This window comes from Pipistrellus hanaki (assembly GCF_964339955.1).
Source record: "Pipistrellus hanaki genome assembly, chromosome: X".
Taxonomy (NCBI): domain Eukaryota; kingdom Metazoa; phylum Chordata; class Mammalia; order Chiroptera; family Vespertilionidae; genus Pipistrellus; species Pipistrellus hanaki.
Genome location: NC_140524.1, coordinates 52,118,636 through 52,130,609, shown reverse-complemented (window position 1 = coordinate 52,130,609; position 11,974 = coordinate 52,118,636). Strand labels below are relative to the sequence as shown.

Sequence of the window (11,974 nt, the reverse complement as noted above, 5' to 3'; positions counted from 1 at the left end):
GAGCATAGGGTAGGGACGCCTACCTGCTCTCCTACAGGGGATTGAGCACAGGGTAGGGACGCCTACCTGCTCTCCCCTAAGCCTTCAGGGTCAACTAGGGACAGGGCAGACCATAGCCCCATTGTTAGGGAGTGCATGTGATGCATGACTTATCTGGATGTTCTCAGCTAAGCTGTTCTCAATGATATCTAGCCAGATGCCTGCTCTATGTATCTTTTTCCAAGAACGCCTTAAGGAGCTGACGGGTGGCCTTGTCCTGGGAAAGGGGCACTTGGAGAAACGCCAAGAAAGACCGCATAAATGTACGCCTGCAACTAATAAAGCTGCTGCAGTCTCACCATGGACTAGCAGTCCTCTTGAAGCCCTGCTTTCTCTTGTCTTTATTTCTCTTAAACCTCCTAGCCCTACCTTCAGGACCTGTGATACCGGCTGGATCCGGTAGGTGGCGCCCGCGAACAGGGACCTGAAGACACTGGGCCGAGTAGAAAGGTCGCCGTGGGTAAAGGTCGCGATGGAACAGTGAGTAACGGCGGATTGGGTTTTTTTTAAATTCAGGAGTAACAAAATGGGGCAAGTACAGGGCAGGGATCTTTTTATACAGGTCCTGCACAACATGCTTGTGTCTCGCGGTGCCTGTGTAAAGCATGGGACAAAGTAAAAGTGCTCTTTAGAGTGTATGTTGAAGTCTATGTGATCACAAAATAATGTTGTTTATTGTTGAAATTAGAATCTTAGTATATGTATGGAATTTAAAATCTGTAATAACTGGCCACTGCTGAAACTGCCTCTGATGCAGATAAATTCAAAGGCAGCTGGAGAGAGCAGGACTATCTGCTCTCCCACATTAAGATTACTTGCAATAAGACTGCTTAATGCCTTGTTTAAAAATTATAAGAGAACTCGCAGGGAAATGCAAATCTTGGCCAAATTAGGTATTAGTTATTATTTCAGAAAGCCAAAAAGGAAGAAGAAAAAAAAATTGAGATCTGTCTATCTTTTAAGCATGAAAAGAAATTCAGCCAGATTTATTACTGATGCTTCCCCTGAAGTAAGCATGATGTGGGGGAAGGGAGAGACATGAGGCGATCCAATATAGAAGCCGCTCTCCTAGTATAATAAATTAAAAGTTTCCTTTCTCGCCATAAAAAAGTTTTGAAAATTTAGAAATGTGTCTGGGATATCTGTACACGTGTAAAGAGAAAGCTAGTATAAGACAGAATGCGCGCATGTCCGATTTCGGATATTAGATAAGTCTTGAACTAGCCTTAACTCTTTACAAGACCTATAGAAATGAAAAACCCAGAACTGATTCTTTTTCCTGAGAAAAACAGCGAAAAAATCTTCTTGAAAGAAATTCAAGCTAATTCCAGCAACAAGATTTGCATTTCCATAATAAAGAGTAGTTTTCAAAATGCTAGTGAACCTTATTGAAAAATTAACTTTTAAGGCCTTCAAGAAAATAAATAAATTTGTCTCTGTCATAGAATTTATCCTAAGTAAATACTTTAAAATATAATTGATTCTAGAATCTCAAAGAGATTATTAAAATATAAATAAATAATATATTAATTGTAAAGATCTAAGTAGTCCAGGTAACTGGCTACATCCTTTGTTGAGGGAGGAAAGGGTAGAGGCCCTTCCCCCAGCAGACAGTTAATATAGTGTCCTGCCAGCAGCCATCTTAAAGAATGTGATAATTTATAGTCGAATAAACAAAACCTAGTTCCCAGAGCCACTGGCAAATAAAAATTAAAGTTTAAATTTGCCTCATAAAAAACCTAGAGGACAAAATTGAATCTATTAATTGATTATGTCTTGTATTTTTCTTAGAAATATAAAGTGTTATTAATCTAAGAACTACTAAATATATTTAACTTGCCAGCTTTAAAACTTCAAAGTAAAAATTAAATTAGAAAAAATTATAGAGTTGTAGTGATTAAATACTTAAAGCATAAAAACTTATTTTTAAGAAAATAAAATGTTATATTTCCTCTAATAATTAGGAATTCAAAATAAGTTGCTTATTATTGATCTAATTAAAAAGAGGATTAATTCTATGATCTGAGCCAAAAATTTTCTATACAAAAACTAGTCTAAATCTAATTGATATCTTAAGATAATAATAGATAATAATAACAAATATTAAAATATTTAAATCATATATAGATATTTATTTGATGGTTTTTTCCATGTTAAAATTTCAAGGCATTAACAGAGATGATTCTTGGAAAGCTCCAAGGGCCCGGAGTAATACAAGAAATTTATTCTCTCTTCTTAAAGGAAAACATTTTAAAACAGATCTAATATACTTAAAATTGCATGGAAAGCCTTATCAAATAAAAATTAATAGATATATATTAAATATTATAAAAGTTTTCACCTGTAAGAAAGGCAAAAACAATATATTTCTTAAATATAGCCAAATTTTTCAACAGCAGTAGAATTTCAAGAAAGACAAAAGCCATGCTTTTAGATCAGACCAATAAAGTATCAAACCTATAAGTTTTACTGAATAAGTTTCTTTGCCATTTTTTTTAAATTAAAGATACCTACTTAAGTTACTTTACAAATTAGCTTTTACAATATAATCAATATCATATAAATTAAGTTACATGAGAAGCCAATATTTTATAAATAATTGAATCCTAACTGTATATGGCCGCCTACATTTTAATTAAGCTAAAGGCAAGGCAACATTTATAGCTTATGAATTCAAAAGTAAATTTGCTTTATTTTTAAAGTAAAGATACCTTACCATGATAGCAGTCAGCACCTGTACATTACTACAAGTTGCCCAAGAGGAAGGTCGGTGTACACACCCTTCTACATAGAAGTCAAAATACTTAATATTTTATATTCTACCTGGAACCCTGGCTTAGGGACTTGATTTATTTCTAACACAAGGAATAGTATTAACTACCACATTAAAAGAAATTTTTTATCTCAAGTATTAACCATTTTTACAGATAGATCCAATTCTAAAAAAGGCTAGATATACTACAGCAAAGGAGCAAAGATCCTTCAAACCTCATATTTTAGTAGAAATACAAGCTCTTATTTATACCTTAACAGATTTTACTACAGAGCCCATCAATCTATAATAATAGTACTTATATGGTAACTATAGCAAAAATTATTAAAACAGCTACTATAAAGCACATTAATTCAGCTTGTACTGACACCATTCAACAGCTATTTCAAGATATACAAGGGATCCTACATTCCCGGTCTAGCCCCTGCTTTATTAGACATGTACGGGCCCACTCTAATCTTTCAGAGCCCCTAGCTACTGGTAATCAAGCAGCTGACTTACATACCCAGGTTTGTGTTCTTCAGGCTCTAGATAATATCGAGCAAGCCAAACGATCCCACTCTATCCATCATCAATCAGCTAGAGCCCTCCGATGGCAATTTAAGATTCCCTGAGAAACTGCACGACAAATAGTAAAGACGTGCATGCGATACCCCCAAATACTTCCCGTACCGCATTACGGGGTTAATCCTCGAGGACTAAAACCCAATCAACTATGGCAAATGGATGTCACTCATATTCCTGAATTTGGTCGTTCTCACTATGTACATGTAACTATTGACACATTTTCCCACTTCATCCTGGCCACTGCCAGGGCGGGTAAAGGAGCTAAACATTGCATCGCCCATCTGCTTTACTGTTTTTCTATTTTAGGGGCCCCCCAACAACTGAAGACCGACAATGCCCCCGCCTATTGTAGCAAAGCCTTTTCTCATTTTTGTCATCAATACCGTATCCAACTCAAGCACGGCATCGCCTATAATCCCCAAGGACAGTGGATTGTCGAGCGTGCCCATCAGACTCTTACAAACCAAATTTTTAAAGTTAAGAAGGGGGAGTAATACCCCCTAACTCCTCAAAATATATTTAATCATACTATATTCATTTTAAATTTTCTGCAAGTGGATAATGAGGGCCGGTCGGCAGCCCAAAGGTTCTGGAATCCACAGGCAAGGACATTCCCTGAGGTGTATTGGAGAGACCCATTGACTAATGAAATGCATGGTCCTGACCCCGTACTAATGTGGGGGAGAGGCTATGTTTGTGTTTTCCCAACAGGAGAAGAGAATCCTCGGTGGCTACCAGAGCGGTGTGTGCACCATGCCTCGAGGTCAGGTGGGCAAAGCTGACTGGACCGCCTGCGGCTGGGGCCATCTAGAAATGAAATGGGACTAATGTGGAGGACCTGCCACAGTAATGTTACAGTGTACCAGGGAAAGCTGTGCGACTGGGCGGACACTGATAACGACTTTCGCCCCAAGAACCTAGTGACTGGACTTTGGACAATGGACAATATTACTTACCAAAGAGATTTGTGGAAAATGGTGGCCGCCATGGACTATATCACTGTTGGGAAGGAGAATGTGACGGTGAAGCCACAAAGGGGAGTCATTAGTGGCTCGGGGAACAGCTGGAATGTGAGCGTGTCCGCATGTGTACCTGGACCTTATGCCTTGTTACTGGGTAAATTTAATATTAGCCTAGATAATGAAACTGGAATAACCAGCCTCGCCTGTAATAATTGCAGTCTAACCAATTGCATTAATGGCACTACCCCTTCCTTGTTAATCTTATATCAACCTGTATTTGTCCTCCTGCCAGTTAACACCACCCAAGAGTGGTACTCTGACACAGGGCTTGCTGTGCTTCAGACAGTGGAAAGGGCCTTAAGCCGAACGAAAAGATTTGTAGGATTGTTAATAGCGGGTATCACTGCCTTAATCACTTTAATTGCTTCTGCCACTGCATCTGCCATATCGTTAACGACTTCCATTCAGACAGCAGACTATGTAAACAACCTGGCTTACAATGTAACGCAAGCACTACAAGCCCAAGAGAACTGGGACAGGAAAATAGAGCAAAGGGTGAACGCTCTCTATGATGTTGTACAAATCCTAGGCGATGAGATTGTAAGCTTGGAGGTGAAAAGCTCTCTAAGATGCCACGCCACATTCTCATGGATTTGCATAACCCCAAAAGAATATAATGATTCTAGGTTTCCATGGGAAAATGTCAAAAGGCATCTTCAGGGTATATGGCATGATGCAAACACCTCCCTTGATTTGCGAATGTTGCATGGAGAAATCCAAAATTTGCTGAACGCACCAAAGCTTGATATTGAGATAGCCAAAGAAGCCTCGGAGTTTGTATCCCAGCTACGGGACAACTTCCCAACTATAAGTGCTTTCCTTCATGGAGTAATAGGCCTAATTGCAGTAGCAAGTTTCCTGGTACTTTAATGCATGTTGTTGCCTTTCTGTATAAGATTAATCTGTAAGCAAATGTACAAGTTAGCTATGGACATCCGCCTGCTTCAGCTTCATCAAGAGAAGGACAGCATTCCGCTTAAGTTGTAATAAATTAAAAAGGGGGAGCTGTGGGAAGCCCTGTTCGGTGGGGCCCAAGGGCAAGGATGGAGCATAGGGTAGGGACTCCTACCTGCTCTCCCCTAAGCCTTCAGGGTCAACTAGGGACAGGGCAGACCATAGCTCCATTGTTAGGGAGTGCGTGTGATGCATGACTTATCTGGATGTTCTCAATGATATCTAGCCAGATGCCTGCTCTATGTATCTTTTTCCAAGAACGCCTTAAGGAGCTGACGGGTGGCCTTGTCCTGGGAAAGGGGCACTTGGAGAAACGCCAAGAAAGACCGCATAAATGTACGCCTGCAACTAATAAAGCTGCTGCAGTCTCACCGTGTACTAGCAGTCCTCCTGAAGCCCCGCTTTCTCTTGTCTTTATTTCTCTTAAACCTCCTAGCCCTACCTTTAGGACCTGTGATACCGGCTGGATCCGGTAATTATCTAGTTTAGGTTGTGGCCAAACAGTATTACAAAATAAAGTGAAGTGGTTTGGCATGACCTCCTCCATGAGTGTAGCGTGGCCCACAAAAGAGGAAGAATGAGTGATATATTACAAATCCAAAGGTGACTATTTAGGGCAGGCGTCCCTACTGCTAAATAAGTCACCATGAGAAGTAATGGGTAACTCTCTGGATTGGATGGCCCCAATCCAGAAGGATCCAAAGCCAAATGGCTGAGGAGTCTTCTGGCTTAAGGCTAGGAAGAGACTTTCTAAAAGTCAGTGAGATAGAGGGGGCATAAGACTGCAGATGAGGGATTTGTGGAAAGTCACTCACCTAGAGAAGATTGGCCAATGTGGGATGGAGGGTCACACTGGCCAATCTTCTCTAGGTGAAGGTCAGCAATGGAGAAGGAGAAATTGCTAGTCAGGCGTCCTCCTTGGCTGGCTGGGAGGGACTCCATAAGGGAGGAAGGCCTGATCAAGGCTGGCAATCAGGACCAGCTGCCACTGTCTACTCGGGGTGACCGAAGCCCGGACAATGGCTCCCCATCCTTTGTTGCCAAAGGAAGAATGCCACAGTAGGGAGGGATTATGAATTTATCCAATCATTCACACACCGCACACCAAATGGCTGAGCCTGGATGGCTCCAGCACCCAGTGAGGAACAATCAATTGCCTGGTAGCAATCATATTGGGTAAAAACTGCTGTTTAATTTTTAACCCTGTGGTACTGGCTTCTGTGCTTATTTGCTTGCTAAAATAATAGAAAAGTTATTTTGATTTTCTGAACTTATATAAGTCATCCCATTTGATTCAATACTCCATTAATTGTGGTTTGAATATCCCATTGATTGTGATCTTACTGGTCTTTTGAAACACATTCCTCTGCATCTGGAGACCAGGACAGCACAATTACTCTAAATTGCCTCAGTGGCTCCAGATAATGTGTTTCCGTTGACTCAGTGGTCCCAACACTCGAAACTATAATTAATCTTTGTAGATAACTAACTTGCTCAATTTAGCTTCTGTAACTGCTTTTTGCAAACCAGGTTCCTCATTCCAAACCTAAAGATGTAATTGATACCTTTGTGATATTTGTTTATATAAGCCTGATGTTGCCACCATTTTGGGACTGTGAGATTTGGAGCCATAACTCCCTCTCAGTTGCTGGCTTTATTGATGAAATGACTCATTAATTTGGTCTTGAGTCCTGAGTATTTACTCGTGGGGTACATTACAACAAAGGGAGTCATTGGCTTTTTAAGGACTTTTGGTGGCCTTTTTATCTGGGCAGAGACTTCTTTATGCATACCTAGAGGGAAGATAATGGAATGTGGTCACTGCAAGTAAAATGTGGTCTCAGCAAAGGAAATGTCCATAGTGAAATGACCTGGAAAACTAGTTCCTGGTTGAGGGGTATCAATTCAATTGCTCGATCAAGCCTAACAGGCTGATAGTAATAACTAATGATAATATAATAACCATAATGAACAGAACTGACAAATATTAAAAAGAACTAGTAAAAATCTTTCACTCTCACCCTAACTGGTTTGGCTCAGTGGATAGAGCATTGACCTGTGGACTCAAGGGTCCCAGGTTCGATTCCAGTAAAGGGCATGTACCTTGGTTGCCCGCACATCCCCAAGTAGGGGGTGTTAATGAAAAAAACAAAACATTTAAACCTGTAAAGAATTTTTTTTTTGTGAGTTTATTTGAGCCTTACTGTCGACATATGCCGGGAAGCAGAACCTCAACAGATTGAGATAATGCTCCGAAGAATGGCGGGTTACATTTCTCTATTTATACACTGAAATCAAAGGAGGGACATAGGTGGGTTACATGAAATTCATTGGTGATGGAATAAGGAGGCAGGAGAAAGCAAAATGGTGGGAAACTCCTGGGATTGGATAAAAAGTAAAATGATGGATGTGTACTCAGGTGAGTGCAGGAACAATTAACCTGATAACGAAGGAATTTGAGGCATCTGTCCTGGTGCTCACCACATTAGGTTGTGCCCCAGGGGCTCCAGAAAAAGGGAAGTTACAAGTTACCCAGTCATCTCATAGATGTGTTATCTTAGAGGCAAAAGGCAAATGGGCTCAGTAAAAAGATCAAAGTTGATCTTTGTCTGGAAAAATATCTGGGACATGTCTACCTATTATAACCTGTTAGATATTTAATTTTCAAACCATCTTTTGTGGTTATCTTACTTCTCTGGGTTTGTAAGACTGCCACACAGGCCTTCCCTGAGCTTGTCAGGTTAGCATGTGGCTCTTTTCTTTCACAGGGGTGTACAGGAGGCAGCTGATTGATGTTTCTGTTTCTCTCTCATCATGTTGCTTTTCTTTCTTTTTTTTTCAAATTTTATTTTATTTTATTTTATTATTATTTTTTCATGGTGAAAATGAGACCTTTATTTATTTATTTATTTATTTAATCAATCTTTATTGTTCATATTATTACAAAAGTTCCCCATTTTTTCCCCCCTCCACCAGGTTTCCACCCCACCCTTTGCCCTTTCCCCACCCCTCATTGTCCTCATCCATAGGTGCACAGTTTATGTTCAGTCTCTTCCCGCATCCACCACTCCCCTTTTCCCCGAGAATTGTCAATCCACTCCCCTCCTGTATCTCTGATTCTATTATAATCAACAGTTAATATGGTTCATCAGGTTTTCTAATTTCCTTGGATTTTTTTAAATTAATAAACTTATATATTTTTAAGGATAAATTTTAAAATCTAATAATTTTAAACCTTGTTTTTTCTGCCCTGGGAACTGAGAAGCAAACTTGTTTACATGTAAACTTGCCCTTGGGCTATCAAAAGGCGTAGCCATTCAAATGTAAATGAACACATTGTTTAAAGATAGCTGCTGGCTGGAATTGGATTACCTGTTCTGGGTGGGAAGGGCATGTTCTCCCCTTTCTCCATTAAAATTAAGGTGTTAGCTTTAAAACCTCTTTTTGGCAAGAGACCTTAAACTTTCAGAACTTTAAATTTTTCAGGTATCAAATCAATTACTTAGCATTTTCTCAAATCAATAATACCTCCACATGCCCAAGGATACACTTCACACAAAAGACACTTCCAAATAGATCAACCAACCTCATCCATACCCCACACTAGGCACTCACCCCAGCACTACAACAACTCAACACATCCAGATCTAAGCCTTCATCACTTGATTCAGCAGACCCTCAAGTTCCCCCAAAAGTTTCCAGCCATGTCTGAGAGGCTGCCCTGGGGCATGGGCAGGCGAGGAGCAAGCTGTTCCTTGCCCAGCTGCTGCCACTCCGGGCCTGGATGCTGCTGCTCCGGGCCTGGCTGCTCCCGATCTGGATGTTCTGGGCCCAGCTGCTCCAGGCCTGGCCTCTCTGGGCCTGGCCGCTCCCAGCCTGGCTGCTCCAGGCCAGGCTGCTGCCACTCCAAGCCCAGCTGCTCTGGGCCTGGCTGCTGCTTGCTCTGAGCCTGGCTTCTGCTGCTCCAGGTCTGGCTACTCTGGGCCTGGCTGCTGCTGCTCCGAGCCTGGCTGCTCCCAATCTGGCTGCTCCCAACCCGGCTGCTCTGGGCCTGGATGCTCCAGGCCTGGATGCTCCGGGCCTGGCTGCTGCTGCTCCGGGCCTGGCTGCTCCCAATCTGGCTGCTCCCAACCCGGCTGCTCTGGGCCTGGATGCTCCAGGCCTGGATGCTCTGGGCCTGGCTGCTGATGCTCCGGGCCTGGCTGCTCCCAACCTGGATGCTCTGAGCCTGGCTGCCGCTGCCCCAGGCCTGGCTGCCCCAGGGCCTGGCTGCTGCTGCTCTTAGCCTGGCTTCCACTGCTCCAGGTCTGGCTACTCCGAGCCTGGCTGCTGCTGCTCCCGGCCCGGCTGCTCCAGGCCCAGCTGCTCCGGGCTTGGCTGTTCTGGGCCCAGCCGCTGCTGCTATGGGCCTGGCTGCTGCTGCTCTGGGCCCTGCTGCTCCGTGTCTGGCTGCCCTGGGCCTGGCCGCCGCCGCCCCAGGCCTGGATGCTCCAGGCCTGGCTGCTGCTGCTCTGGGTCTGGGCTGCTGCTGCTCTGGGGCCTGGCTTCTGCTGCTCCGGGCCCGGCTGCCAATGCCCTGGGCTTGGCCACTCTGGGCCTGGCCACAGCCTCTCCAACATTCTGTCTTTTTTTTTTTTTTTTTAAACGCATTTATGTTGCAATGTTGGCTGATGGTTTGAGCTCTGTATTAATCTTCGATTTTTCAAGATCTTCTTTGTATTCTTTCTTAAGTAATTTTACTATCTTTTTGCTATAACTTGACTTCTTCCCATTGAAAACTTCTTCAGTTTCTTCCTCCTTGTCCTGGAAGCTTAGCAGGCTGGCCCATGGCGCCCCTTTGTTCTCCGTGGCCTCCTGCACGGCTTCAGCCTGTTGCCAGGGTCAGCGCCCCCCAGGAAGCAGCCCCCGGCCTCGGCTCCGTGGCCCGAAATCAGCAGTAGAGGGCCCAGTGGCACCTCCCCCCCCCCCAGGGGCCCTGTCGCCCAGCTCCTTGTTGGCGGCCGGCGGCGGCAGCCACAGCAGTGGCTCCCGCTCCTCATGGTGCTCTTCCCAGTCTGGAGCTTTTGTCTCCTTTCCGCCAGGGCAATCCCGTGGCACAGCCAACCGTCCCTTCTCTGCGCGCAATGTGCGTGCCTCCAGGGGCTCTACCTTTCGCCGCTCCCCTGGGTTTCTGCATAAGCCTGGGTCCCTGGGGTCTGGCCTAGAAATGGGGTTCAGAGCAGTCGGAACTGGGGCTCAGCACAGTCCGGAGCTTTTGTCTCCTTCCCGCTAGGGCGATCTAGCATCAGAATCAACAGTCCGTCCTCTGCGTGCAATGTGCGTGCCTCCAGGGGCTCTGCCTTTCGCTGCTCCCTTGGGATTCCGCATCATAGCCCAGGCTCCCTCTGTTTGAGCCTGGGTCCCCAGGGTCTGGCCTAGAACTGGGGTTCAGCGCTGTTGGGTCTGGGGTTCAGCATAGCCCGGAGCTTTTATCTCCTTCCCGCTAGGGAATGCCAGCCAGGCACTCAGACTCCCCCTTCTCTCCGGCTCCATCCTCTCCACACGCACAGCATGTCTCCGTACCTTAGGCTTTTACAGCTCCTCTGATTTTCCTTCTGGTTTTCTCTTTCCTCTTGTTGTAGAATTTCCAGTCAGTCGACTTTCCTGTAGTTCTGGGCAATGTTCATTTTATATTTTAGTTGTATTTTATTGAATTTGTTGTGTGAGGCTGCGGTTAGGTGTTTACCTGTGCAGCCATCTTGGATCCTCTCCCTCTCTCATCATGTTTCAAACTCTCTCTCCTTCTCCCTTACTCTCTGTAAAAAATTCTATAAAATATATTTTAAAAAAACTTTCACTCTCACTCTGATCCTCATTTCCTGAGCCCTATTTCAGTGTTTGGACAGGACTGCAAAAAAAAAAAAAAAAAAAAAAAAAATAGACCTTTGGGTCTTGCGGGCAGGGAGGCAGATGGAGAGTTTAGGGAGCAGGAGTTAAAAAAAAAAAAAAAAGGAGACATGCCAAAACCGGTTTGTCTAGGTGGATAGAGCGTCTGTCTGCGGACTGAAAGATCCTGGGTTTGATTCTGGTCAAGGGCATGTACATTGGTTGCGGGCAGCTGGTCAATGTTTTTCTCTCATCGATGTTTCTGGCTCACTATTCCTCTCCCTTCCTCTCTGTAAAAAAAACAATAAAATATATTAAAAAAAAAAAAAAAAAAAAAAAAGGAGACATGTAGATTGATCCCAAGGTGGCGGTGGTGGTGTTGGCGGAGGGGGGGGGGGGGGGGAGGAGGGGGCTGATCCTCTCTGATAATCTGATCAAGGCAAATATAAATTCCAGGGAGACGATACAGTTTTCATGTTTCTGGCAAAGAATGAAAAGATAGGGCGGAGGCTGGGCCAGGAGAGATCACCCGCTCCTGTGGTAGCGCTGTTGGGTTAATTTGGGACGCAAGCTCACTGTTAACATGGGCCTCGCTGGACAAAGGGCTGATGTGAATTAAAGTCCCTGTATAGCTTGAGTCCTTTCCCACTGGAGCATTGTTGTGGGGTCGAACCCTGGGTTCAAAATAAGACCACTGGAGGCTGATGATTAAAAAAAGCAGGCAAAGAATTTATTGAAATATCTGGCCAGGTCA

General features: G+C 43.8%; 1 protein-coding gene across 1 annotated transcript; it reads left to right on the top strand.

Moving 5' to 3' along the window:
* Positions 1–459: 459 nt before the first annotated feature.
* LOC311615202 (endogenous retrovirus group K member 7 Env polyprotein-like) lies at positions 460–5,745 on the top strand. The gene is made up of 2 exons (XM_084870498.1): positions 460–519; positions 4,091–5,745. The coding sequence occupies exon 2, from the start codon at positions 4,198–4,200 to the stop codon at positions 5,269–5,271; it is 1,074 nt and encodes a 357-aa protein (XP_084726624.1). The 5' UTR covers positions 460–519; positions 4,091–4,197; the 3' UTR covers positions 5,272–5,745.
* The last annotated feature ends 6,229 nt before the right edge of the window (positions 5,746–11,974 follow it).

Coding starts and splice junctions, on each gene's coding strand:
- LOC311615202 (XM_084870498.1), top strand. CDS start 4,198: ATGGGACTAATGTGGAGGACCTGCCACAGTAATGTTACAGTGTACCAG.